The 27892-nt window shown below is 53.8% G+C and overlaps 1 protein-coding gene across 1 annotated transcript in view; it reads left to right on the top strand.

Moving 5' to 3' along the window:
• Positions 1–21194, top strand: part of LOC132360766 (cholesterol 24-hydroxylase) — a 32557-nt gene extending 11363 nt beyond the window's left edge. Inside the window, exons 4-15 of the mRNA XM_059915863.1 lie at positions 2404–2477; positions 2952–3038; positions 8317–8455; positions 9163–9273; positions 10863–11013; positions 11191–11253; positions 13330–13402; positions 15836–15920; positions 16568–16678; positions 19900–19988; positions 20765–20831; positions 21024–21194. Of these exons, the coding sequence (XP_059771846.1) occupies positions 2404–2477; positions 2952–3038; positions 8317–8455; positions 9163–9273; positions 10863–11013; positions 11191–11253; positions 13330–13402; positions 15836–15920; positions 16568–16678; positions 19900–19988; positions 20765–20831; positions 21024–21194 (1221 nt within the window). The remainder of the gene's footprint in view (positions 1–2403; positions 2478–2951; positions 3039–8316; positions 8456–9162; positions 9274–10862; positions 11014–11190; positions 11254–13329; positions 13403–15835; positions 15921–16567; positions 16679–19899; positions 19989–20764; positions 20832–21023) is intronic.
• The last annotated feature ends 6698 nt before the right edge of the window (positions 21195–27892 follow it).

Genomic DNA, 27892 nt, shown 5'->3' on the forward strand with positions numbered 1-27892 from the left:
GTACATTGCTGAATGCTCAGTTTTGTTTTATTCCTTTAAAGAGTGCTGGACTTCATTCTGGCAGATCACTTTGATCCTCTCCAGGTTGCTTTAAGGCTTTTGAGGTTTAATCAAGTGTAGGCTTTTACTCTAGAGCTAATTTAGCCCCACTACTAAGGAGTCACCCTTCTGAGGACTCTAATAAAGGCCTTGTGTCTGACGTTTAACTGTGGCCAATGGGAACTTGAACAATTCTTAGCTTGTTTGAGCTCTGAGAATTGTTTAGCCTATAGTTACCCAGTAACTCTCCTTTTCCCAGCAGTTTTTTACCTGGTCTTGTGGAGTTTCACTCTACACATGCCCAGATTGGTAGTTATACAAAGATACAGGGGATCCCTGTGCAGATTTCTGCACAGGACCTCCTTCTATGCATAGCTCCTTCCTCTTGAGTCCTCTGCCCTACAAATTCTAGGCTTTTCTGGCTTGCCTGGACTCTGACTTCTGTCTTATCAATTTGGAAAGCCTGCTGGGCTGTATTTGAGTTTATTCTTTAAGTACCTTTGTCCTAAAATTGCCTCTGGGCAGAAAGCTGGAGTGATCCTATATTGTAGGGCTCTTGTCTTTTTTTTTTTCCCCCCTTTTCCTTCTGTCATGGTTCACTGCCCATTGTCCAGTGTCCAAAAGCAGACACTGCATACTTTTTGCTTATTTTTCTGGCTGTTTATGGCCGGAGGGAAAGTGCCTAGCAGTTACTCCTCCATGGGCAGAAGTGCACTGTCAGAATGGGCAACAGGAGAAGGCAGCAAGGTGCTGGGGGTTCCCTGTGCATCCCTCATGTCCCAGAGCCCAGCTCACTGGGCCAAACAAAGGATCTGTAGTTCCAGGGACAGCAGGCTGTGGGGACCCTGGTCAGAGACTGTGCTGAGGCTGTTCTGCCTCGGGGGGCTCCTCAGTTCAGGTTGGGAAGGGCTGGCACAGACCTTGGACTACTCAGAGGTATTTGAGTAGGGCCTGGGAGGTGAGCCTTTACTGCCACGGTCTTTTTGCAGAAGAGGAAACCAGCAGGAGTAGGATAGTGACAGAGAACTTGGTTTACAAATGGCAGTTTTTGGGTAGGGGTGGGGTCCCCAGGATGTGGCTTGTGACCTGAAGTCAACATTTCTGGGGTTTCCTTTGAGCTGAAAATTTGGCTTAGATTCCCAGGAGCTAAGTCCACAGTCACCAGCAGCCCCTGGGATTAATGGATAGCAGAGATGTCACCTTACTGCATCCCAGTGCCCACAGGGTAAAGCCAAGCGTCCCACAGGGCAGGCTTCTGGGGTCTGGCCCAGCAGCCCCTCCAGCCCCCCTGCTGCCGCCCCTCCCCCGCCTCCACACCTCCACTCCTCTGACTGAATGCACCATGTGACCGGGGTTCCCCTGCCTGGATCACAGCCTTCTCTCCCCCCGCCCCCACAGCAAATTGCCTGGATTCAAATCCTATGTCCACCGTTTACGATGTGGTGACCCTGGGCCAGTTTTAAACTTCCGTTTTTCATCTAGATGTACGATGAGCATAAAAATACCACCCACGTCTTAGGGTTGATTGGGCATTAAATGAGCTCTAGGATGCTGGTGTGCATTTGGCATTCATGGAGCACCTGCTGTGTGCCAGGTGCCATTCTCTGCACTTTTCACGTAGAAACAATTTTCTCTTCACAGCAACCCTACCAGGCAGGTACTCTCCCGAATCCCATCTTGTAAAATAAGGAAACAGGGGCAGAGGAGGTGAGTAACTCACCCAGAGTCATAGAGTTGGCAAGTGGTGGAGTGAAATATTTGAGCCAGATTCAGATTTAAGCCAGTGGAACCCACAGCCTGAGCTGTCAACCCCTGGGCTGTGCTGCCTCAAAAGCTGCTAGCTAGTGTTACTGTTGCTACCCTCCCACTCTTGGTGAGGAAGTGGACCCTTCCTCCAGGAAGCCTTCCTTGACTTCCACGGCTGGATTGGCACTAACAACAGTGAATCTGTGCTGAGTGTCTCTCCTGTGTCCTAGAAGCCCTCCCACCAGGCTTCTCCCCTTCCCCACTCTGGTTTCAGAGCAGCCCAGGCCTTTTCTTGTTTTCGCCACTTTGGAAGGTGGCGTGGTGTGAGCTCCTGAGTGTGGGCATTGGAGTGAGGAAGCCACCCTGCATCAGTCCCCAGCTGTGTGACCACAGGAAAAAATCACTTCACCCCTCTGTGCCCCACTTTCCTCATCCCTGAAAGACAGGACTTCCGGAGGGAGTAGGTGAGATCACTCATATGAGCATTCACACCGTAGCTGGCACTCAGCTCAGGGTGATTATTTGGAGGTGTGTTTCCTAAGAGACAAGAAAACTGCTTACTCCTCTGCAGCCTCTCGTGGGTGCACAAGCTCATGTTGTTTTTTTGGGGATGTTTAGAAGTTCCTGATGTCAACCAAGTACAACAAGGACTCCAAGATGTACCACGCGATCCAGACTGTGTTTGGTGAGAGGTAAGACGCGAGGAGGGCTCTGGGGCGAGGCCAGGAGAGCCTCTGGCTGCAAGTGGAGGGTCCACAGGGTCCAGAGTGTTGGATGTAGCATTAAGTCCCAATACCCTGGCTGCCAAGCGCACAACAGGGGCCATCTGTGGTGGTCACCGCTCTTGTCACCAGCACCTTCCTTCTTGTCCTTTCCCCTCCAGATGGCAGGTGGGAATGCAGGGGTCACTGAGGTTGGGGCCCACAATCACCCTTATGTATGTATGTATGTATTAAGGTAAAATTCACATCACATAAAATTCACCGTTTTAACCGCATTGGAATTACAATTCAGTGGCATTGTTACATTCACCATGTGGTGCAACCATCACCATTGTCTGGTTCTAGAACATTTTCATCACCCCAAAAGGTGACCCGACCCCGTCAGGCAGTCAGTTCTCATTCCTTCACCCCGTTTCTCACATCAAGCGTTTGTCTCTTCCACAGGCTGTTTGGCCAAGGCTTGGTGTCCGAATGTGACTATGAACGCTGGCACAAACAGCGGAGGGTCATGGACCTGGCCTTCAGCCGGAGGTGAGTGTGGCCGCAGACAGGCCTGGGGTCATGGCTGGTTGCTCAGAGGCGGTGCTGGGCTGCCAGCCTGGGTGGGCTTGGCAAGGGCGAGTCTTCACTGGAAGGGGCTTCACCTTCACCCAGGCTGAAGGGAGAGAGGAAGGACACGACATTACTGGTCAAAGAGAGAGCAAGACACCCAGCGGGGTGGGAGTCTGAGAGGCCCCCTGGTAGTTTGTGAAGGTCAGGAGCTGAATGACCACAATGACTGGAGGTGTGGGGTCCCTGTCCCCCAGCAACGCCCTTGGCTCAGACCTCATCACTCCTTGTCTGGGATTTTTCATTTATTATAGTTTTCATTTTTTGGTAACATTTTATTTTTAAAATAGCTGTTTTCATGAGATATAATTGAAATACAATACAATTCACCCATTTACAGATACAATGCAATGGTTTTCAGTATATTCACAAACGTGTACAACCATCACCACGGTTGATTTTAAAACATTTTCATCACCCCCCTAATCAGTCACTCCTTATTTCCTGTCAATGCCTGCAGCTTCTGACAACCACTAATTTAATTTCTGTCTCTATGGATTTTCATATTCTATACGTTTCTTATAAATGGAATCATACAACATTTCTTTTATGCCTGGTTTATTTCACTTAGCATAGTATTTTCAAGGCTCATCCACATTATAGCATGTATCAGAACTTCATTCCTTTTTATTACCAAATAAGATTCCGTTGTATGAACATACCACATTTTATTTATCCATTCATCGGTTGATGGACATTTAAGTTGTATTTACTTTTTGGCTATTGCGAATAATGCTGCTATGAACATTTTTGGGTGGATATATTTCCCTTGGGTATATAGTAATGGGATTGCTGGGTCATATGGTAATTCTATGTTTAACATTTTGAGGAAGATAATCTTTTATTTTGATATAATTTCAAATTTACAGAAAAATTGTCAGAATAGTCTAAGGGACTTCTGTATATCTTTTACCCAGATCCACTTATTGTTTATCGTTTAAATCACCATATGTTTTGTCATTTCTTCTTTATGTGTATATACAAATATGTTTATAATATTCTCTCTGTGTGTGTATGTATATACATTTTTGTATAGTGCATGTTTTTTAAATTATTTGAGAGTAAGTTGGAGACATTGTAAGCTCTTCCCTTAAATGCTTCTGTGTGTATTTCCTACGAACATGGACATTCTTTTACATGACTGCAGTTCAGTTATCAAAATGAGGACATTTAACATTCATCCAATACTGTTATCTAATCCATAATCCATATTCAAATTTTGTCACTTGTGTAATGACAGCTCTTTTTTTTCTTGTCTAGGATCCAATCCAGGTCCATGTGTCACGTTTAGTTACCGTATCTCTTTATTTTATTTTATTTTTTTAAATTTTAAATAATTTAATTAAATTAATTCATTTATTTTTGGCTGCATTGGGTCTTCGTTGCTGTGCGCAGGCTTTCTCTAGTTGGGGCGAGCAGGGGCTAATCTTCGCTGCAGTGCATGGGCTTCTCATTGCGGTGGCTTCTCTTTCTGCAGAGCACGGGCTCTAAGCACATGGGCTTCAGTAGTTGTGGCACGCGGGCTCAGTAGTTGTGCCCTGTGGGCTCTAGAGCGCAGGCTCAGTAGTTGTGGCCCGCGGGCTTAGTTGCTCCATGACATGTGGGATCTTCCCGGACCAGGGCTCGAACCCACGTCCCCTGCATTGCCAGGCGGATTCTTAACCACTGCACTACCAGGGAAGTCCCAGTTACCGTATCTCTTTAGCCTCCTTCATTCTAGAACAGTTTTTAGTCTTTCCTTAAACTTCTTGACCTTAAGATTACAGGCCAGTTTCATAGAACATCCTTCAGTTTTGTTTGTCTGCTATTTCTGTTCAATTACACTCAGGTTGTGCCTTTTTTGGTGGGAATGGCCTGGGAGTAATGTTGTATCCTCCTTAGGGCATTGTTATCTGGAAGCATGTGTTGATCTGTCTCATTGTTGGAGATGTTAACTGCTCCCTTGGTTAAGGGAGCCTCCAGGCTTCTCCACTGTGAAGTTACTGTTTTGTATGTAGTCTGTGGACAACCATATAAACATTTTCACCTAGACTTTCATCACAGCCTCCTCCCTGGCCTCCCTGCCTCCTGTCTCCCTCCTCCAATGCATCCACCTCACCGCCCTGGAGAGATCTTACTGAAACTCAGATCTGACCACATCTCTCCTCTGTCCTGAAGCCTTCAGTGGCTCCCTGTGATCTGAAAGATGAAGGTCAGACCTCACTCCCCCTTAGTCTGCCCCTGAGACCCCTCCAACATCTGGACCCTCTCACCTCCACCTTTCTGGAAACGCTGGGCTCTTTCTGGCATCTCTGCCTATGTTGCTGCCATTCCCTCTGCCTTCTGTGCTACCCCAGGGAATTCCTCTGACTCCTTTGATACCCAGCTAAGATGTCACTGCTTGGGGAAGTGTTTCCTGACCTTCCAAGACTGAGTTCATGTCTCCATGATGGCTCCTGTCACGTCCACTGCAATGATTCTCATTCAGTCTGCCTCCCTCACTAGACCTCGGGTCCGTGAAGGCAGAAGATGCACCCTGTTCCTGGACCCCTGCACCCAGCATGGCACCAGGCACTTCACAAGCCCTCCAGGAATGTCCATAGAATGAATGCATGGAATGGTCTTGGTCTTACTGGAAAGTTGCCAGGAATGATAAAAGGAATAGACTAGAAGGAGGCATTTATTTAATGAATACTTGTGACAAGTGCCAGGGTTATGAAGGCCAACCAAGGTGACGTGGTCCCGCCCTCAGGAAGCTTTGAGGTTATCGGAGGACATAGATTCTAGCCAGATGGCCACCCACAGTGCTCATGATATAAATACCAGCAGCACTGTTTTGGTTGACCCTCTCCATCACACTGAACCTCACGTTTGAACTGCACTTTACATTTTATTAAGTGCTTTCACATTTTTATTTAAAAATTTTTTAATTGTGGTAAGATACACATAACATAAAATGTACCATCTTGCCCATTTTTAGGTGTACAGTTCAGTGGTATTAAGTACACTCACATTGTTGTGCAACCATCACCACATATTTTTATTTTTTAGTTTCACAATAAGGTAACCAGCTAAGAGATGACTATTTTACTGGAAATGCAAAATTCACAAAGGTGCATGAAAGGAGTTTTGGGAGATTCCTGTGTTTATGAAAGTGTCAGTGATCCTTGGTTATTCCGAATTCACTACTGAGGAAAAAAATAGGAACCACTGGTGAGTTTCATCTCCAGCCATTATCCACAGAGAATATCATTATATACTTTTAATAAAATCGTGAGAATGAACTGCCAGTTTCTGCTTTTCTAGATATTAATTTTACTGAAAAATCTTGGTCCCAATCATTCCATAAAAGACAAGGAAATGTAAAATAGATAGCTAGTGGGAAGCAGCCGCATAGCACAGGGAGATCAGCTCAGTGTTTTGTGACCACCTAGAGGAGTAGGATAGGGAGGGTGGGAGGGAGACGCAAGAGGGGGGAGATATGGGGATATATGTATATGTATAGCTGATTCACTTTGTTATACAGCAGAAACTAACACACCATTGTAAAGCAATTGTACTCCAATAAAGACGTTTAAAAACTGCAAAAAAATAAAAGACAAGGGGTTGGCATTTTACTGTACCGCTAACATTCCAGTCCGATATTTTGTATCTGCAGTAGCTGCAAGGGATTCAGTACTGGTGTGGTAACCAGTGCATGGGATCCAAATAGTCAATTTGAATGTGATTTTTTTTAAAAAAAGACAACTACAAAGAATCTCGCAAATAAATATATACTTGCAAACCATGTAAGTGTTATGAAAAAAAAGTCAAGGGTACTATGGGAGCGTATATTGGAACTACTTAGGCTTAAGAGACATTTCCCTAAGGATGTGGCATTTGGGTGTCCACCTGGAGAGAGGGCAGATGTTAAGGTGTTATGAGGCATAGGGATGGAGGGTGGGAGGGGAGACAGCTCAGGCAGAGGGGACAACATGTGCAAAGGCCCTGAGAAGGGAAGGAGCACTGGGCTTTGGAGAAGATAACAGGTCATTGTAACAGGAAGGCAACGCTGCAGGCGGGAATGAACAAGAGCAGACAGCCTCCTGGGCCCAGGTGAGGATTCCCCCTCCCTCACAACAGGGTGCTTCAAAGCATTTTAGGTGAGCAAGGGAACAGATTCGAATGGTGCTTTCATTATATGCCTGGGCCACAGAGAACAAGACATGCAGCCAGCATGGTGTGGGAGCAGCAGTGACCAGACAGGTGCCGGGGCCTGTGCTAGAGCTGGGAGACAGACAGGGCTGGCTGATTGGCAATGAAGAGTGGATAGTCTTTCCTAATTAAAAAAGTTATTCTTTTTTTTTTCTCTTCCCCAATTTTCTCTTTTTACTGTTTTTTAAAACCTCTTATTTGGAAATAATTTCAAATTGCTAGATAAGTTTCAAGAATAAGAATAGGAGAAAAAAACACCCTTATACCCTTTACCCAGATTGCTAACATTAAAAATGACTTTTAATTTCAAAAGCAGCACTTTCTCTTTGTAAAAATTCATAAATATGTAATGTACAAAGGGACAATTTCCCCCCTTTCCACTCCCTCAGGGATACCATTTTTGTGAGTTTGGAGTACATCCTTCCATACCTCTTTCTAAGCTGTATGCCAGGCAGACAAGCCAGGTAGCTGTCCCGGGGCAGGGGCGCTGTGGGTTGGGAGCTCTGGGTCAGAGGACTAATTTCTGTGTAGGGTTGGGCACTATGATTGCTCAAGGACAGAGATTGAAATGGGATAACAAAAGGCTGCAGATGGTGGCCCCAGGCAGGGCAGGTAAGGAGAGTGGGCAGTGCGACCAAGAGGTTGGAGGGGAAACTTCATGGACTCTAAGAAGCCCCAGAGGCCTTTCTTCCCTCCCTCCCCACTGTCTTCTGGAGTTTCTACATTGCCATGTCTCCTTGGGGTCAGAGTTGAAGGGCCAAGTGGCAAACAGAGGACCCGTGAAACCATTAAAACAAAGGTAAAGGGACAGTGGCCATCCTGAGTGGAGGGGGCTGGTGAACTCCAAGGCTTAGTTCGATTACTGCAGCCCCAACCTGTGAGCTGGGTCTTAAGGGGAGACCAGAAAGGCTGGGAGGGGCCCCCACCTCCACTCTGCACACTGGTCTCCCTTCAGAAAGGGAGGCACAGGATGTCTGCAGCTCTGGGCTGGTCCCAGTGGCCACTGATGTCTGTGCTGTTTCCTCAGCTCCTTGGTTAGCTTGATGGAAACATTCAATGAGAAAGCGGAGCAGCTGGTGGAGATTCTGGAAGCCAAGGCAGATGGGCAGACTCCGGTGTCCATGCAGGATATGCTGACATGCACCACCATGGACATCCTGGCCAAGGTGATGGGAGGATGGCGGAGTGGGGCGTGGGGCGGGCCACACGGGCAGGGGGTACTTCTTCCCTCTCTCTTCCCCTGCTTGCTTCCCTCCCCTCCCCCCACATCTCCACATATAAGCCGCCCCTTCTCTGGGCTGGGAGGGTCATCTGTTTTATCTCCTTGAACTTTTAAAACAGCAGTGCGAGGTTGGAGCTACCTAACTCAGTCTCTAGAAATGGACACAGAGAGATGCGGAGACAGGCCTTTGGCTGGTCGGTGGCAGGACTAGGACTGGATCTCAGGTCTGCCTGACTCCCAGCCCAAGCCTCCCTCCCCCTCAGCACCCCCCATGGGGTACTGCTTGACTTTTCACCCTGGCTGTCTCAGCAGTGGCCCAGATAACCCCAAACCCAGGTTAAGGATGGAGTTCAGGCACAGTGAGTGAAGAGTCGTCACCATTGAACAATTCACTGGGAAGCTGGGTGTGAAATAGACACACAAGGAAGGCTGCATTTCAGGGGAAATGCATCTTGTCAAGGAAGGAAGCCAAGGTTTGTTGAGTGGCTACTATGTGCCACTTAATCCTACCACATCCCACAGGTTCGGGATTATCATGGGTTGTTGTAAGGAGTCGATGACATGATGCACACAGCCCTTAGCCCAGGCTCTGCCCTGGCTCTTCAATCCTCCCATCACCCACGCATGACCTTGACCTTCTTTCTCCCCCAGGCAGCTTTTGGGATGGAGACCAGCATGCTGCTGGGTGCCCAGAAACCTCTGTCCCGGAAAGTGAAACTGATCCTGGAGGGCATCAGTGCATCCCGAAACACTCTGGCAAAGGTACCTGCCATCGTAGCTTGTCTTGTCCTCATTTGCTGGAGAACTTCCTCCTGTGATTTTTTTCAGAATGGGTTTTGAGTTCTGATATGTCTGAAGTGACTTCCAAATCAGTTAGGACTTACATACATCCCCTAAAGTAGAGGCTGAGAATCAAAGTGGTTTAAGTAAATTAGGAGTAAATCTTTCTCTCATGTGAAATGATCCTGAAGCAGGATGGCAATGATGACCCCACAATGTCAGATGTTCCTGGATTTTTCTGTCTTTCTGTTCCACTGTCTCTAGCACATCACCTCATTGTTATAAGATGGCTGCTGCAGATCCAGCTATCGCCTCCTTGTTCCAGGCATGAAGGAAGAAGAAGGGGGAAAGGTGGCACTGTTACCAAACCGAACTTGGGTCTGCTTGCCCACGTGCAGTAAAGCCAATATATTGATACTGGGTTGTGGTGAGGGAAAGTGCAACATTTACTGCAGGGCCCCAAGCAAGGAGTCCAGGCAGCTAGTGCTTAAAAGGCCCAAACTCCCTGAAGGCTTTCAGGGAAAGGTTTTTAAAGACAGGGGTGTGGGGGGGGGGGGTGTGGGGAGGGTGTGGGTATGTGATTAGTTTGCGGACAATCTTCTGATTAATTGGTGGTGAGGTAATCAGGAGTCAACATCATCAACCTTCTGGTTCCAAACAGTCTGGGGTCTACATGCTGGTGCGCAGCATACAGTTAATTTCTCCCACCTGGTGGGGGCTTCAGTATCTGGAAAACAGCTCAAAGGACATGGCTCAGAATATTATCTGTAGCCCTTGAGGAGGAACTAAAGATCCTTGACTTTGTTTAATAGTTAAACTATTATTTTGTCTTGCTGGACTGTTTTCCTTTCTTTCTGCATTTTACCCCTTCTCTGATTAAATTCACTCTTTGGAACTTGGGGAAGGCCTAGGAGGCTAAGGTTTTTCTATAGACAAGAGGCAGGTGGAGGACATGGGGGTGGGGGGGGACTGTTCTGGGAAGACCCCATAGAGTACTGCTCGGCTACAGTACTTGAGTTGATTCCCAGACAGATGCTCAGGGCCCCCTCCTATTCCCTGGGACTTCAGACTCTGAGCTTAGAGTCCCCTGATGCCACCCCACCTTTTCAGCAGTTAATTTCACTCTACTTCCCTCTGGCTGAAGTTTCTTCCTTTGATGTGATCCTAATTGCCTCCGTCCTTCAGGAATCCCTTCTTATTTTCCAGTGCTCTGTGGTTATTTTAAGGCATCTTTCCCATCATTTCTAGGGATTTGGGGCAGGAAGGGGAAGCCGGTGCTTGGGCTTAGGCCACGTGGCTTGCGGCATCTTAGTTGCCAGACCAGGGATCGAACCCGGGGCCCCGGCAGTGAAAGTGCCCTAACTACTGGACCGCCAGAGAATTCCCCATAGCCCACCATTCTGATAAAGTCTCCTGGCTACTTGATCTTTTCTAGAATGTTCTCACATTCTTTCACCCTCCCAGCTTGCTGGTGCCGCTGTGGATTTCTGACGTCATTTTGGAGTTGGGGGGACAGGGGAGAGGGGAAGTGTGTGTTCAGTCCACCACGCTGAGCTGGAACTCTCATTCAGTTTATGCCGGGGAAGTGGAAGCAGCTTCGCGAGGTCCGGGAGAGCGTGCGTTTCCTGCGTCAGGTTGGCAAGGACTGGGTCCAGCGCCGCCGGGAGGCCCTGCAGAGGGGGGAGGACGTGCCTGCTGACATCCTCACACAGATTCTCAAAGGTGCCAGGGCTCCCTCGAGGGCCTTGGGAGGGCCAGGCAGCGGGGGTGCCCCCCATCTGTTGACTCCAGCTGGTTCTGTCTGGCTCTAGGGGAGCGGGGAGTGGGGAGGAGGCCAGGATTCTTAGTGTCCCAGGCGGCATCTACTCCTGGGGCTCTGAGACTCGCCTTGTCTTTCAGCTGAAGAGGGGGCCCAGGACGACGAGATTCTGCTGGACAACTTCGTCACCTTCTTCATTGCTGGTTTGTAGCTTCAGGAGTCACCAAAGGTTCAGAGCTTTGCAGGAGTGAAGGGGACCGTGGATGGCTTAAACGCTGGCTCAGAGATCTTCTTAGACAGTCTGAGCAGAGTTGTGCTGCGGAACTGGGGGGCTGGGGTGAGGGGAGCAGATGCCCTCTCTCTTAGCTTGACGAGGCCCAGGAGGCTCTCTTGGTGGCGTCCCACCTGGTTCTGGAGCTGGCGATTGTGAGGATTTGTGAAGCTGCCTTTCTGGGCTCAGGAGAGGTTGGCCACTTGAATTCAAGGCTCTGCCTCACTCAAAATTTATGCGGAGGCCTTCCGTAGACTAGCACCAGAAGATGTGCTGAGCAACTTTATTCATTTGCTCATCAAATATTTCTTGAGCGTTGTCCTTCACCTGGAAGACTTCTCCTCACCCTTCAGCAATCCCTTAGGTGTCTCTTCCTCACGGAAGCCCTCAGGGATTGCCCAGACTCATCAGGCCCCAGTTAGAAGCTCTCCATGGCGCCCAGAGCTCCTCTCTGCCCACACATCTCACAGTGTTAAGTCGTATGTTTATTGGTGTAATTCGATAAGGTCTGTCTCCCCCAGCAGATTGCATGCTCGGTGAGCCAGGGGTTATGTTGTTTTGCTCACCTGTGTATTCCCAGGGCCCAGTGTCGTAGGTGCCCATAAAGATCAGATGAAATGAACGAAGACCAGGCACAGGGAATATAGAGATGAACAGGATGAGGGATACTTCATAGTCTGATGGTGGAGGTGGACAGACAGACAGAATTGCCTTGCTGGGCAGTGGATTTTCAGAGGAGGAAGCCTGCCTCCCCTGCGAGAGGGTCACAAAGGAGGAGGGGGTCTGCCACGTGGACGGCGTGGAAGAGGGCCCTCCAGGTGGGGGTCACATTCACAGATAGCCCGGGAGACCTGGAGCAGTGGGACCGGAGCAGGACTTCAGGGCACCATCCTCCGCACATGATAAAGTGCTTTCTGAGTGAAGGCTGGCTGGTCTTCATGCTGTGAGCCAGGGGCCCGAGTCCTGGATGTGGTTCTTCCATAGGCCGGCTCTGTAGCCTGGGCCTCAGTTTGCTCATCTGTAAAATGGGGATGTCTGTCCAGCCTTCCAGTGGGGGTTTAATAACTCCCCCCATGTCCTCCTCACAGCCCACCACGAGCCCTGTGCCCCTACCGCAAGGGGCCGGGCAGAGGACAGCTGTGTCTCTCCTCCCGTTGTCCTTTGAGGAAACTGAGTCACTGCTGGCAGTGCAGAGCCAGGGCCAGGCTGGGACTTCCGGCCACTTCTGATTCCCCTCCCCGGCCTCCCCTGTGGGGTCCCCTGGCCGTGACTTGCCCACATTCCAGCCCTGGGAGCAGCTGGACCTCCTTCCCAGCTGGAAGGTGCTTGCTGGAAGGTGTAGGCCCTTCTCTTGCATTCGAGCAGCCCCTGGGGCCCCCTGGCTAGCAGTGGTTGCCACCTGTTAAGCGCCCTACCCCTTTAGAGGAAAGTGGTGCAACTCAGTTCCCTCCCTGGCCAACTGGGGCGGGGGTGGGGTTGATGCTATCAACTTGACCAGATCCTGCCAGAACCCAGAATCCGCCCTCTCCACCTGGGAAGTCGGTCCCCGTGACAGGAGATGCACCCTCTTCAGACCTCAGGGGCTGGTGCCCGCAGGTCCACGGGCTTTGGGCTTGAAAGCTTTGCTTGACTTGAGTCCTAGCTCTGTTCCTCCCGCTGTGTGACCTAAGAGGGACACATTCCTCTCCGCCTCAGCTTGCTCTTCTGCAAAATGGGGACGAATATCCCTCCAGGCCAGGCAAGGCACAAGGATGGTTGCAGCAAGGGGCTTTTAGGGTGTGAGACACGGATGCATGGGGCGAAGGCCATTTCTTTGACAACATAGGTGGCACCAGGAATGCGGAGGTGGACAGGTGTCTCCCTCGTATCTGTACGTCTGGCTCAGCCAAGGGAGAGAAGTGAGGGCTTGAACTACCACCAGGGGCTTGGGGTCTCAGAGGCCAGGCAGGCTGGGCCAGCAGCAGCCCCGTAGGCCTCGTGGAGCCTCTGCTCTCCTCCTTTCCCGCAGGTCACGAGACCTCTGCCAATCACCTGGCATTCACAGTGATGGAGCTGTCGCGCCAGCCGGAGATCTTGGCGAGGTATGAAGAAGGGAGATGGGGGGCTCCCCTTGACGTTGGTGAAGGGGTTTATCTGATGTCTTGTTCCTAGAGGACCACCTGCTCCCGTCTCCCATGGCTGAGCCCCCTCCAGTGTGTCCTGCTTCCCTTCACCCCAGGGTCTTTGCACGTGCTCTTCCTACTTCTAGAAGCTCCTCTTCCTGCTTTTCTCCTGGAGAATTCCCACTCCTCCTCCTCCCCCTTCTTCTTCCCCTCCCCCTCCTCCTTCCCCTCCCCCTCCTCCTTCCCCTCCCTCTCCACTTCCCACTTTCTCCTCACCCTCCTCCTCCTCCCCCTTCCTCTTCCCGCTCCTCAAAAGCCTTCTTAGACCCCTGAAGCATCCACTCTGTTTCCCCTCCTAGCCTCCTCCCAGCTCACAGATGCGTTTTCTCCTGGGACTGTTTGCTTTGAGTCTATTTCAGTCATGAAACCAGAAGCTCCAAGAGGGCAGGGACGTGGCTCTTTCCCTCCCAAGATGTACTCAGGGCCTGGCCAGGGGCTGGCACTGAGGACTGAACAGAATTCCAAGCAAAGTGCTGAGGGAGCGCTTGTCTGCACCTGGCAAGACAAAGGAGGGCATCGCTGGGGAGATGGCATTTGAGCTGGGCCATTGGTTTCCTTAAATACAAACAGTGTCCCTCAAGGACGGTTGCACAGACGGGCTGAGCTAAATGTAAGAGCGCTCTGCAAATGCCGCCAACAGGCTTGGGGGTGGGACCTCTGTGGACCTGGGGAAGGGTCCACGAGAGCAACGGTTGTCATCACCGGCAGGAAAGGGCAGATTGAACGATTGCCTGAGAATATAACACCGTTGACCCTTGAACGACAAGGGTTTGAACCGTGCGGGTTCACTTACACATGGATTTTTTCCACTAAATACCTGCTACAGCACCACACGATCCGCAGTTGGTTGAATCCGTGGATGTGGAGCCACGGACACGGAGGGCCAACTGTAAGGTTATACTCGGATTTTTGACTGTGCGGAGGGTCGGTGCCCCTAACTCCTGCGTTGTGCAAGGGTCAACTGTAGCTTATTGGTGTTTAAAAATATGTAATAGTATTTATTAAAAATTTGGAAAAAAGCAGAAAAGTTAAAATAATGATTATAATTATAATAATAAATCCACCTGTGGTGCCCCCATCCACTCAGTGACAGTTCATGATTAATTACTGAATTTTGCCATGTATATTATCACAGGATTGCCCCACATTTTTGCAACCTCTTCCCAAGTTCTTTTTTTTTTAATATTGTGTCTATGTGTATATATGTATATCATATATATATCATATATAATATCATATATATAATAAAATTTACCATTTAAACCATTTTCAAGTGTACGGTTCAGTGGCATTAAGTACATTCACACTGTTGTGGATCTGTCACCACCATCCTTCACCACCATCCATCCCCAGAACACTTCAGCATCCCAAACGGAAACTGTCCCCGTTAAACACTAAAACTCCTCACTCCCCGCCTCCCTTCCTCCAGCCCCTGGCAACCACCATTTGACGTCCTGTCTCCAGAAATCCGACTCCTCTCGGGACCTCATATGAGTGGAATCATAGTGTATTTGTCCTTTTTGTTTGGCTTGTTTCGCTCAGCATAATGTCCTCAGGGTTCATCCGTGTGGCAGCAAGTGGCAGGATGCCCTTCCCGTTTGAGTCTGAGTGATACTCCCTTGTATGTATGGACCACATCTTGTTTATCCATTCATCCATCAGTGGACACTTGGGTTGCTTCCACCTTTTGGCTATTGCGAATAGTGCTGCTGTGAACGTCGGTGTGTAAATATCTATTTGAGACCCATCTACCCAGAAGTGGGATTGCTGCATCACAAGGTAGTTCTGTGTTTAACTTTTTGAGGAGCCTCCATACCGTTTTCCACAGTAGCTGCACCACTTTACATCCCCACCAGCAGTGCACAAGGGCTCCGATTTCTCCACATCCTCACCAGCACTTGTTATTTTCTGTCTTTTGACAAAAGCCCCCGTCATGGGCGGAAAGTGGTCCAGGTCCACCTTTACGGCTGCACATTATTCTAACGGTGCGCGTCCTAAGGCTTGTACCTGCATCCCTGCATCGCTCCTTCTGCTGTTTCCAGCTGCTGTGAACTGGGCTGAAATAGGCATCTTTGTGCAAAGACCTTGTTCTGTGGTGGTTTGTTTCCTACAGCCGATTCCGAGCAGCACACACAGCGGGTGAATGTTTTAAGGGCCTGGAACGTAGTTCCCAGCTGCCTGGGCGTCTGCGTTTGGACATGGAGGTTCCTTCAAGAACGGGGGCTGGGGGGCAATGTGTGCAGCGGGGAAGCCCCAGGCCTCTCTCTTCACGTTTCCTCCCATCCTGCCCTTCTTAAAACTAACGTGGGGCATCTCTCCTTGGAGACGAACTTGTCTTTGTCTGACTGACAGGCTGCAGGCCGAGGTGGACGAGGTCATCGGTTCCAAGAGGCACCTTGACTGCGAGGACCTGGGGAGACTGCAGTACCTGTCCCAGGTGTGGGGATGGGGGAGAAGCTTCTGGGCAGAGGTGGACAGTTCATCGACCAGGCCTGCTGCCTCCTTGAACCCTCTAGTACAGGGGTTCTCGAACGTCGCTGCACCTGAGAATCCCCTGGGAGGTTAAAAAATTGCCATGTCTAGGCTGCTCCAGGCCAATGATACTGAGTCGCTGGGGGTGGGACCCAGCATGGCTAAGGTTTCCCAGGGGATTCCAGTATGGAAACCAGCCCAGTTAGGCCTGGGTTCCACAAGCATTAGGCTTCCCAGCTGGGGGCCAAGCTCAGCAGAACCCACCTCCAGCCCCCAGCACAGCACAGGAGGAGGCCTTCCTCGAGCTGCCGGAGTCCTCGGATGGTGGGAGCCCTGGTTTAGAGGGAGGCCTGGCTCTGGTCTCTGGTCTGGTCTGGTCTCTGGCACTGTGCCTTTGCACAACCCCTCCTCTGGGCCTTGGTTTCTCCTTCTGTCACATAAGGGGTTGGACACGCAGATGAGGCTGACCTTGCAGGGGTCAGGGACCCAGTTCGGCCGTGGGTGCACATTCAGCACCGTGAAATGGAGCAGAGATGCGTCCGGGACATGCTTCTGGCACTTTCCATGGGGTCTCCTGACGTCTCTCGTTATCTCCCCGTGTGGTGTCTGCAGGTCCTCAAAGAGTCGCTGAGGCTGTACCCGCCAGCGTGGGGCACCTTTCGTCTGCTGGAGGAGGAGACCTTGATCGATGGGGTCCGAGTCCCCGGCAACACCCCGCTCCTGGTGCGTGGGGGCCCTGCCTGCCTGCCCCCAGCTGGCCAATTCGGGGCTGTCCGCTGAGGTCAGGGACTCCTCCGAAGTCCGTGACCCCGTTATCCTCCCTGGCCACCCCGTGCATTCTTGTTTGAGTCCTACCATAACCCTGTGATGAATTTTCTCTCCCCACCCCACTGTCCAGTGTAAGATTACAGCGGATGATTCTAAAAGGGAGGTGCCTCATTTACAGCTGAGGCTGCCTGAGGCTCAGAGAAGTTAAGTTACTTTCCTGAGGTCACACAGCCAGCAAGAGGCAGAATGGGATGTGCCGAGTTTCAGAGCTGGCCCAAATTTGCCCCAGTTCCTTCTCTCTCCATGGCCCCTCCTCCCACTGAGGTTGACTTTCTCCCCCCTGTTCTCCTTTACATTTTGTTTCTCTGGCTGTTTCCTCATTCATTCATTCATTCAGGCTCCATTCATGCACAATGACCTCCCCAAACCCACCACCTGCCCCCAAAACTAGAACGTAACCACCTACGTACGCATCATTCTCCTGATTCCCTCCAAAAGCTGTCACTCTCCTGAATTTTGTGCTTACCATTCCCTCGCCTTCGTGTGTGTGCACGCCCACACAATAATATGTCTTAGGACTTGCTTTGTGACTCAGTACAATGTCTATTAAGATAGTGTAGATTTCCACGTGTGGCTGTAGGCCATCCGTTTTCACTGCTGTGTAATATTCTGCCGTGTGAGTTGCACTATTGCACATCGATTCCGGGGTCAACAGGCATTTGAGAGGGTCCCAGTTTGTTGCCATCATGAGCACAGCTGCTGCTGTCAGCTTTCCTGTCCTTGTGTCCTGATGCAATGTGCAAATGTGTTTTTTGGGTGTGTGCCCAGGAGTGGGAGGGCTGGGTTGTAGGACAGATGACTGATCAACTTTATAAACTGGGGCCAAATTATTTTCCAAAGTGGCTTTGCCAGTTCAGACGCTCCCTTGTGGTGTTAAGAGAGAGTCTGTTCCTTATCTGCCTCACCACTTAGTAGGGGCCAATTTCTTATTTTTTGCCAGTCCAGTAAGTGTAAGGAAAGTATTTTGCTGTGGTCTTGATGTGCACTTTCCCGATTACTGGTGAGGTTGGGCAGCCCTACACTGTTTTTCCTCTTCTGTGAGGTGTTTGTTCATTTCCCTCTCTTGGGTCGTTTGTCTTTTCTTATTATTATGTAGAGTTGTCTTTACAAATTCACATGTTAATGTTTTATCAGGTAGATGTGTTGCAAATGTCATCTCTAGATACGTGGTTTGTCTTTGTTTTTAATGATCTGACGTTCTTAAATTTTTTAGTGGTTAGTTATCTTGTTTTGTCTTGTTTAAGAAATTCTTCCCTGCTTTGAAGTCAGAAGAGTATTCACTTACATTGTCTTCTACCATTTTACACTTTTGAAAGTTAAGCTCTTATCTAACTGAAATTGATTTTGTGTATGGTGTGAGGTAAGGGTCTGTGCTTGCTGAGGCTACTATTGCAAAGCATCACGGACACAGTAGCTTAAAGAGCAGAAATTTATTTTCCCATGGTCCTGGAGGCCAGAAGTTCAAGATTTAGGTGTCAGCAGGTTGGTTTCTTCTGAGGCCTCCCTCCTTGGCTTGCAGACAGCCATCTTCTCCCTCCATCTTCACATGGCTTCTTCTCTGTGTGTGTCTGTGTTCTAATCTCCTCTTCTTATAAGAACAACAGTCATACTGGATTAAGGGCCCCAGTGACCTCTTTTTAACTTAATTACCTCTTTAAAGAGCCTATCTCCAAATACAGTCACATTCTGAAGTTAGGACTTCAACTTACGAATTTTAGGGGGATGCAGTTCAGCCCCAGATAGAACCTATGTTTATTTTTACAAAGGAGAAAGACGTGCTCCAGTCCCACCTGTTGAGTCTCCCTTCCCCAGGGCTCTGCCAAGCCCTCTCCAGCACGTATCAAAGCTTCATCCATGTGTGCTTTTTTTTTTTTCTTTTTTTGGCCACACCATGCAGGTTGTGGAATTTTAGTTCCGAGACCAGGGATCGAACCTGGGTCCTCAGCAGTGAGAGCATGGAGTCCTAACCACTGGACCGCCAGGGAATTCCGTATCTGTACTTTTTTTTTTTTTAAAACATCCTGCACCAATACCACCTGCCTTAATGACCATCTCTTCAGAATGCCCTTACATCTGGCAGGGCGAGGCCCTGGGGCTGACTCTCCACCCACGTGTGCAACCCCATGGACCTTGAGTCGGCAGACCCAGGCTCTAATCCCGGCCCTGCTCACTGCTGGCTGGGTTAACTCAGGGAAGACCCTGAACCTCCAGGCCTCAGTACCATCCTTGTAAGATGGGGATAATGGTACCTGAGTCAACAGGATAATACAGGATAATGTACATCACGTGTCTGGCAAAAACCCCTGGCACGTAGTAGGCGCCCTTTGCTGACCTTAGACCCCTCCTGATCTTATGCTCCCACTCAGCTCCAGGTCCCCCCTCCAGCCCAGGATGCTCTGGGCTCTCACACAGAGAACCAGGGGCAGCAAGGGCTTGGGGAGACACTTTGTGCAAAGGTCAGCACCCAGGGCCCAAGTTATGGGGCATGAATGGCCCCTGGGGGCCGGGGCATGGAGCATCAACTTCAATCAGGAGGCGCCAGGTGTGCAGGTGAAAGGCTAGTGGGGGCTCTGCGGCTCCCCCACCCCCGCCCCGCTGAAGCAAGCCTTGTGCTGAAGAGAAACTTTGAATAATAACAGCTCTCAGGAATCTAGAGAAAGATGGCCTCGCAGCAGACCTGAGTTTGCATCTCATTTTGGCCGCTTACTTGCCAGGTGACTTCAGGCAAGTCATGAACCTCTGAGCCGCAGTTTCCTCATCTGTAAAATGGGGATAATTGTAGCTCCCCCATAGGGTGAGGTCAAGCATGGGATGATGTAGCATGCCCAGCTGGTCGGCAGCATATTGGGCTGCCCCCTTTCTTCCTCTTAGAGACTTTTCAGGGGCCAGTGGAATTCCACACTGGTCCAGATGGGCAGGTGGAGAGATGGCCAGGTGGAGAGATGGGTGGGGAGATGTGTGGGTGGGGAGATGGGCAGGTGGAGTAGAGCAGGGGTGGGGAGTGCGGGAGGGGGTACTCTGCTCCGAGTCTCCCCACTGGGTGACTGCAGCAGGTGGGGGAGGTGCGAGGGGACCCATCCTCGGAGCCAGAGACAAGCAGATCCTCTGCCCGGCAGTTCAGCACCTATGTCATGGGGCGGATGGACACATACTTTGAGGACCCGCTGACTTTCAACCCAGATCGCTTCAGCCCCAAAGCACCCAAGTAAGTCTCTCTTCAAACTGTCCACAAGTGGAGACCTGGTGGGAGGATGGTCCCCGTGGCCTCTGGTCTGAGCTGCCTGTGCTCACTGAGCCTACATAGCCTTCCAGATCACTGCGAGGGAGTCGTGAACCCCACTCTGCCCCCATTTACAGGGAGGAAATCACGGCTCAGAGAGGTTAGGTAACTTGCACAAAGATGAACAACCAGGAAGGGGCAGAACCAAGGTTTGAGCCCAGCTCAGACTGGTTTTAAAGTCTGTGCTCACAACCAGTCCCTTATACTGGGAAGGCCTGTGACTTGGGCAAGTGACTGCATCCCCGCCCCCCCACACCTTGATGCTCCTATCTGAGAAATGGGAATACCGACGGCTCCCTCTAGAGGTGGCTGTGGGAGTGAATGGTTTCAAGTACTGAAGCAGTGGTGGGGAGGAGAGCCAGGCTCAGGGGACAGACGCCTGAGTCCAGACCCAGACTGCCCAGAGCTGGGCATGCGACTGGCTGAATAAGTGGAGTAAGTGACGTAGGACCTTGGGGGTGTTGCTTTGCCTCTCTGAGCCTCAGTTCCTCCATCTGTGAAATGGGAATAATAACAGCTCCTTCCGGAAGGCTCAAAGGAGGATAAAATGAGACAATGCAGACCCAGAGCTTAGCCGAGTCAGCTGTTGATGTCTTTAGCATGTTCGAAAACCAGCCCTGGCCCAAAGCCGGTCATCACAAGGATGGCTTTGTCACGACTGTCGCGGGGCTGCCTCCTGATGCCTCTCTCCCCGCACGCAGGCCGAAGTTCACCTACTTCCCATTCTCCCTGGGACCCCGCTCCTGCATTGGGCAGCAGTTTGCTCAGGTAGGGGGCCAGCGCTGGGGTTTCTGCCCAGAAGTGACTGCGGGGTGACGTCTTGTCCGGGAAGCATTTCAGAGCCCTGCTCTGGGTCCCTGGGCTGGGGGCTGGGGGCTGGGGACCCAGGCAGCTGTGGCACTTGCTGCTTATTCCCTCATTCACGCCACTGACCCCCCCACCCCGCCCCCCCGCGCACAGATGGAGGTGAAGGTGGTCATGGCCAAGCTGCTGCAGAGGCTGGAGTTCCGGCTGGTGCCCGGGCAGCGATTCAGGCTGCTGGAGCAGGCCACGCTCAAGCCGCTGGACCCTGTGCTGTGCACCCTGCAGCCTCGGGGCTGGCAGCCCGCGCCCCCGCCCCCGCCCTGCTGAGGGGCCCCGGGCAGGACTGGACTCCTCCGCCAGGGCCATGCCCACGCTGTTCCCCTGCCCTCTTCCCCAGGAGCGCCCTCCACACTGGCTCCCAGCGGGCCCTCTGCCCACCGCCACCTGCTTCACAGCCCTGAGAGCTCCCCGTCCCCTGCTAACTCCACTGCCCTTCCTGGACCAGCGCCTGCCATCTCCCAGCTGCCGCCCAGATGTGCTGTTGTCTCCCCCCACCCCTTTACACAGGCCACGCCCTCTGCCAGACACCCTAACTCTTGCTCACTCCCTAAAGCCCTCTTCAGCTGTCACCTCCTCCAGGAAGCCCCCCTTGCCACCCCCCGGCTGGGCCAGGGCCCCCTCCTCTGTGCTCCCTTGGCCACCTGTGCTACCTCTAGCACCACACTGACCACACTGTATCATGAGTGTCCTTCGATGTGACCAACTGCCCTGCCAGGCTGTGAGTGCCTCAAGGGCAGGGACTGCGTGTGATTCACCTCTGAGCCCCCTGTGCCCACCCAGGGCCTGGCACAGAGTCGATGCTCAATAAATAAATGTGTTGACTGCATGAATGAACGGCCAGACCAGGCCAGGGCGCTCTGGCCTCCATTTTCTCATCTGCAAAATGGGTGCCTTGTTGAGGTTGATCTCCCTAAGGGCTGATGCAGGTCTGGAAGCTGCCCCTGGAGATGCCCAGACAATGCCACGTCAGGAGAAGACAGCCCAGGTTCCCACGAGGGTCCCGTGTTATGTGCAAGGCCATGCTCCTGGGGGGTGAGGCTGGGACTGTGGGCAGTTTTGAGAGCTTGATTTGAGAGGGTCGGGGTCCCTGGGGCCTGTGTGGTCTAGTCTACTCCCAACAAGGCCACTGACACTCCAGAGGGCCTCACATAGGCTGGAGCCCCCAGGATCTCTCTTGGGGGCAGCTTGGTGGAGCTGAGTGTGGACGCCTGGCCTCACACCCACTGCACCTGTGCACCTGCTGGCACAGGGCTGCCCCTCCTGACCAGGGCGGAGGAGGCTGCTGGGGCCCAGGTGCTGAGACTGTAACCCTCGCAGCAGTGGGTGGGTGAGGAAGCCTTCCCTTCCTCCTCGGGGCTGAGGGGTGGCCGAGGGGCAGGAAATACGGGACCCGCCATGTCCTCTGGGCCTGTCCAAGGGAAAGGGCCTGTTTCTCCTTCAGCACTCGGGAGTTTGTCTTCATGCAGGAACAACTGGCCCGCTGCCTGGGGTACGTGCGCCGGACAGGCCCCCCCACCATACTTGAGAGGGCACGGATTTGGACTGGCCCCTGCTGTATGGCGGCTCCTCAGCCCTTGCTGCAGTCTTGAACGACAGCCCCGAGGGGTCTTCCCAGTTAGCAGACGAGGAAACTGGGGCTCAGGGGAGAAAGTGGCATGCTCAGCACAGGTGGGTGCTCTGCCCTAGGATGGGGCTGCGTTCCCAGCCCAGGCTGGACATGGGGTCCCACGAGGGTGGTCGCATCTGAGCCTCTGGGGCGGGGCGTCTGGCCTCTGGGGCGCCTCTGTAGCTGCAGATTCCTTGCTGAGTGCGGGCCCTCCTGCTCCCCCAACCCCCGGACTGACCTGAGCACTCAGCTGGGCCCTTATCCAGCTACACCCCACCCTCTCTGTTTCCATCTCCCTGCCTTGGGGTGGTGGTGGGGAGGCCAGAACCTCCTGTGGCTCTGAGAAGGGTGTGTCTGGGCCAGCTGGATCGGGTCAGCTGGGGTGGGGCCTGGAAACCTTTCCTTTTAAGCCCCCCGCCAGGAGACCTCAGTGTGCACAGGGCTGGTACAAACCCCCGGGGCCCAGGCAAGCTGGATGGGATTAAAACCAAGGTCCTGCAGCCAGACCTCCTGGGGTCAAATCCTACCCCATCTGTCACTGGTTACGGCGCTTTGCCCCCCAGTTTCCCCATTTGTAAGGGAGGACAAATAACAGGACCCACATCCGAAGCTTTGTGGGAGAATTAAGAACGTTCCACGTGGATGGGGCTTAGCACAGAGCCTTTCAGCGTCAGTGATGCACTCTCAGCAGCTGTAACTGTAACGGGCGGTGGCATCTATTGCTGTTACGTCCAGAGGAGGAGGCCGGGCAGTGCAGTTCCCAGAAGAGCCACACGGTGGCGCCCCGGCGCAGCTCTCAGAACTGCGGGTCCGCCGCAGGCAGGGTGGGCGGTGCCTCCCCAACCCTCGGAGGGCCCGGAGGTCCGGAGGGGGAGGGACTCGAGGCGACGCAAGCCCAGCCTCCTGGAGGAGGGGTCAGGGCGAGAGGCGCGGGTGGTCTGGGGCATCCAATGACCACTGGGATAGGGGTAAGGAGGCGGGCATAACGGTCCCTATTTCACAGATGGGGCATTGAGGCCTGGCGAGGGTCAGGCAGCTGGTGGGGCGGCAGGGGCACTGCCACGCGGGTGGGGGGCAGCGATCACTCGGTGGTTCCCCCTCACCTATCCGGGCCGTGGGCCTGCGTCTGGTGGTGGGATGCCGGCAGACCCGCAGTGGGACGAGCCGGGAGGTCTGGACTCACCTGGAAGGGAAGGTTTTGGCAAGAAAAGTCCCGCGGTGGAGAAATGCCCAACGATGAGTATGGCGTCAGGCTGTTTCCTGCTGCCTCCCTAGGTCTGGTCCCCTCTGCCCTGCCGTTCCCTCCCTCAGGACCTCGGGCATTGATGACCCTTTCCTAGCCCTCCCCCTCATCTGTAAACCTGGACAAGGTGAGGTGGGTCTACAATCTCACTCCAGGCAGGAAACTTCCAGCCTGCACACTCACCCAAGTCCCCCCTGATCCCTCAGGGTTGAGCTGCTCTAACACCTGAAATGCATTTTATGCTCCCCGGAAGTCACTTCCGGTGCCCTCAGCTCCAGGGGTCTGGAGGTTGGTGATGGGGGACCCTCAGGGTGTCTTCTGGCCAGGCTGGGTTGGGGAGGGGCCTCAGGAGCCTTGTCTGCTGGTGTGGGGTTGAGAAGCTTGGCCCAGCCGTGGTCAGATGGGAGGATATCTTCCTCTGTGCTCTGGGTGCTGGGACTGGAGGCTGGCTCTGGGGTTGCCTGGTGGCCCTGCTGGGCCTCAGTGGCAGCCAGCATGGGTGGGCAGAGGACCACAACTAGTTGCCCTGCTGGGAAGGTTCTGGATGGGGCTCAGCCCCTCCTGGTTGTCTTGGCCGAGTAGGTATGGTGTCCGCTACCCTAGTAGGTCCAGCCAGGCAGACCCCACAAACACAGTGTGTGTGGGGTTTCCTGGGTGATCACGAGAGGGGATGACCACCTGGAGGCGACCTCAGGGGAGGGGCGAGAGGGGACTCAAGCCAGGGGTTCGTTCTGCGTTGCACCCCCCCCCCCCCCGCATGGACGCTTACTCTCCTCTGAGGCGAGAATCCTGCATCTGCAGGCGGCTTCCTGATAAGTATGTGACCCAAAGGAGGGTCTCGATCCCCTAAATGCACGTCTGCCCAGACTTCACCCTGGGCTCCTCCAGACAGCCTTGGGCATCTCTGCCTGGACGTCCAAAAATAACCCCAGCCGGGGGAGGAGGCAGACACTGGGGTATTTCTGGCGGGCGGCAGGAGACTTGCAGAGGAGGGTCATTTCTCTGAATCAGGGTTGGGATGGGGACAGATGGTCTAGGGCTATAAAAACACTCATTTCTCCCAGAACATGGCTCTCCCGCACTTTCTTCCCACTGGAGGAAACCATGGTCACCCTCCTGGTGTTGCCAACCTTAGGCAGCCTCTGCTGGTGGGCCAGCCCCGGCCAGCCACGCCGAGTGGTCACGCCCAGGGTGGGGGGCCTGAGGGTCACGGCAGAGGATGGGGCCAGAGGAGGCCCGGAGCCTCCCACTCTCGGCTGTGCCCGAGGCAGCTCCACCTGGCCGTGCCCAGGCCCCAGGCCTGCCCTGGAGGAGGCTCCGTGGACCTCAAGGCGGCGCGGCCGGGCAGGAGGTGGGGAGTCCTGGAGCCCTTCATGCAGGAGCCCGGCCTCCCAGGTGGGGTGTGGAGGGTCCCAGGGTCAGTGCCAGGTGGGCAGGGGCAAAGGGCTTGTCTCCCCTCCGCACTCCCTGTCCTCGGGCCCAGCTCCACTGGTTCAGCTTTTGGGGGGCAGAGGGGGGTGATGCGGCCGTGGCAGAGCTCCTGAATCCCCAGCCTGGGGGCAGAGCCCTTCGGGCGGCCCTGGGATCCTGGCTGGGGAAGAGTCCGTGATGGCGGCGTTGGCCAGCCCCGGGCCCAGCTGTACTGTGACCCCGGGCCCCTTTCTACAGACAGGGCCCCGAGAGGTGGGGCTTCACTGTCCCTGGGGGCCTCACCCCTGCTGTGAGCCCAGGAGCCTGAGGAGGAGACCAGAGCCTCCCCAGCAGCTCCGCGTGCCCTGGGCCACCCGCCCCTCGCACACACCAAATGACGGCGGCTCCTTGGCCTGCACCCAGAGGTGAGGGGTTGCCCCAAGGAACCCAGGAGCTGCCCACACCCTCACACCCCAGGGATACCCAGTGCAGCTGACGGGCCTCTCAGGCTTCTTTCCTGGCCGGGAGCCTGGACACCAGGAGGCGCACCCAAGGCCACCCAGGCAGCCATCAGCTTAGGGTGACTGGGCTGGATGGGGGTGCCCCGGGTGTGGGAAACCAGCTCCCAGAGCTGCACTGGAGTGTGTGTGTGTGTGTGTAAGCCTATGTATATGGGAGCCCATGGGTGCGTGTGTGAGCCCCACAAGTGTGTGTCCATTCGTGTCTCTCCATATATCTCTGTGTGTCTGCGGTCTCCCTGTCTCTGTGTATCTCTGTCTCTCGCGTGTGAGGCTGTGCAGACGGGTCTCAGCGTCCGTGTCTGCGTGTCTCAGGCTGCGTGCCTCTGGGTGTGTGTCCGCCGTGACCCGAGCTGTTACGGGGGTGTCTGTTTTAAGCTAAGGAGGTGGACGGAGCAGGTGTTCGGCCCTGGCTGTGCATCGCACGCCCCACCTAACCCCGACAGGCTAGGTGGCCCGCCCAAGGCCACACACCCAGGGGACGCAGGTCCATCCAACGGGGACATCCTCTGTCCTTCTTCAAGTCATGGTCACCAAGGCCCCAGGTGAGGCTCCTTGTTTGAAATTTTCCTGCCTCTATTTACCGGGGTGGGGGCGGCCAGGAAGACGGGGTGTCCAGCAGGGAGGAGGTGCCGGGACCCCTGAGACCCAGCTGGGGTCTGTGTGAATGTGGGGAGAGCAGGTGCCCGCAGGAAGCAGGGCGTCCACCTTGACCCCGCCAGGCTCCCATGCCCTCCCACCTCTGATCGGGCCAGCCCAGACCCTCCCTCCCTCCTGGGTCACTTTGCTCCCAGCATCGGCGCTGGTTGGCTGAGCGGGGGAACTGAGGGGCTGATGCGGGAGCAAGTGGGGTGTGGGAGGTCGCTGAGCGCACGGTCCCCAGGCAAGCAGTCACTGCGAGGGTCGTGCTCATGCTCCTCTGTGAAGTGGGACATGGCTTCCCCTGAGACCGCACAATGTTGGGGAGGGCCCGAGAGGGACCCCAGCTCAGAGCAAACCCGGCGAATGTGCACCTCCTACCCCCTGTTCCCTTCCACGCACCCCAACTCTGGCCGACTGCCAAGTTCACAGGAGCAGCCCGCCCGCCCCCTCACCCTACCTCCCGCCACATCCATCCCCGCGGCACCCCGAGCTCTTCGCCGGAGCTTCTCCTCCACCTTGCACCTGACCCTGGGCGTCCAGGTGTCCGGCTCCCCCTCCAGGTGTCAGCCTGCTCCTCCCTGACCACGCCCCCTCGCCCTACCCCCTGCCCTGCCCTTCCTCCGCCACCCCCCATGTGCCCGTGAGCCCCCCAGGAGGCTGCGCCCATGTCCGCCTCAGGCCCCGGCAGCCACTGCCCATCATGGATGCCCACCGGGCGGTTGAAATGACGTCACACGCTCCTTGTGAGCTAAGACCATGCCAGGTCTCGGTGCCCATGACAGGGACACGACAGGTGCCCTCGGCTGGGCAGAGTCAGGGCTGCAGGATGGGCTGGGAGGAGCCAGAGGGCGCAGGTGCATGTGTACCCGCCCCCCAAGTACACACGCATATACATGCTCACGCAGGAATGTGCACACACACACACACATTCCCCTACACACGTGTACACGCTCCCATGCACACAGGTGCACACCCCCACACTGCCACACACATGCTCATGAGCACACACGCAGTGGGCTCAGGAGCAGAGGAATCGAGTTGTTTTTTCCCCAATACATGTTCCCACACTAAAGAAAACAGGAAGGGACTTGGGGCCAGGGACAGGAAGAGGAAGTGGCCTGCGCACAGGGAGCCGGCTCCCGCCGGGTGGGACTCAGGGGCAGACAGACAGACGGCTGCAGGGTGGGGAGGTGGATTGTACCCACAGGGTGTCTAAGCCCTGGTGCTAGGCCTCTCTGAAGGCCTCACAGGCGTCACCCCTCACTTATCCAGTTGAGAAACCAAGGCAGGGGTGGCTCGTCCCAGTCCCCAAGGAGGGCAGGTGGAGCTGGCACTGGACCCCAGCTCATCTGACATCACGCTCCCCCAGCCCTGGTCCTGCAGCCCCACCTGGAAGTGGCCAAGGTGGAGTCCTCTGCCTGGGAGTCCAGGTGCCTTGGTGGGGCTCTTTCTGCAGCCCCGCTGTTTGTCCAGCACTGGGCACACCCGTAGTACCTGGCCTGGCCTCTGGTGGTCTCGGGGGGCACCCTGAGGTGGGTTCCCCAGT

The sequence above is a fragment of the Balaenoptera ricei genome, chromosome 2, assembly GCF_028023285.1.
Source record: "Balaenoptera ricei isolate mBalRic1 chromosome 2, mBalRic1.hap2, whole genome shotgun sequence".
Classification (NCBI taxonomy): Eukaryota; Metazoa; Chordata; class Mammalia; order Artiodactyla; family Balaenopteridae; genus Balaenoptera; species Balaenoptera ricei.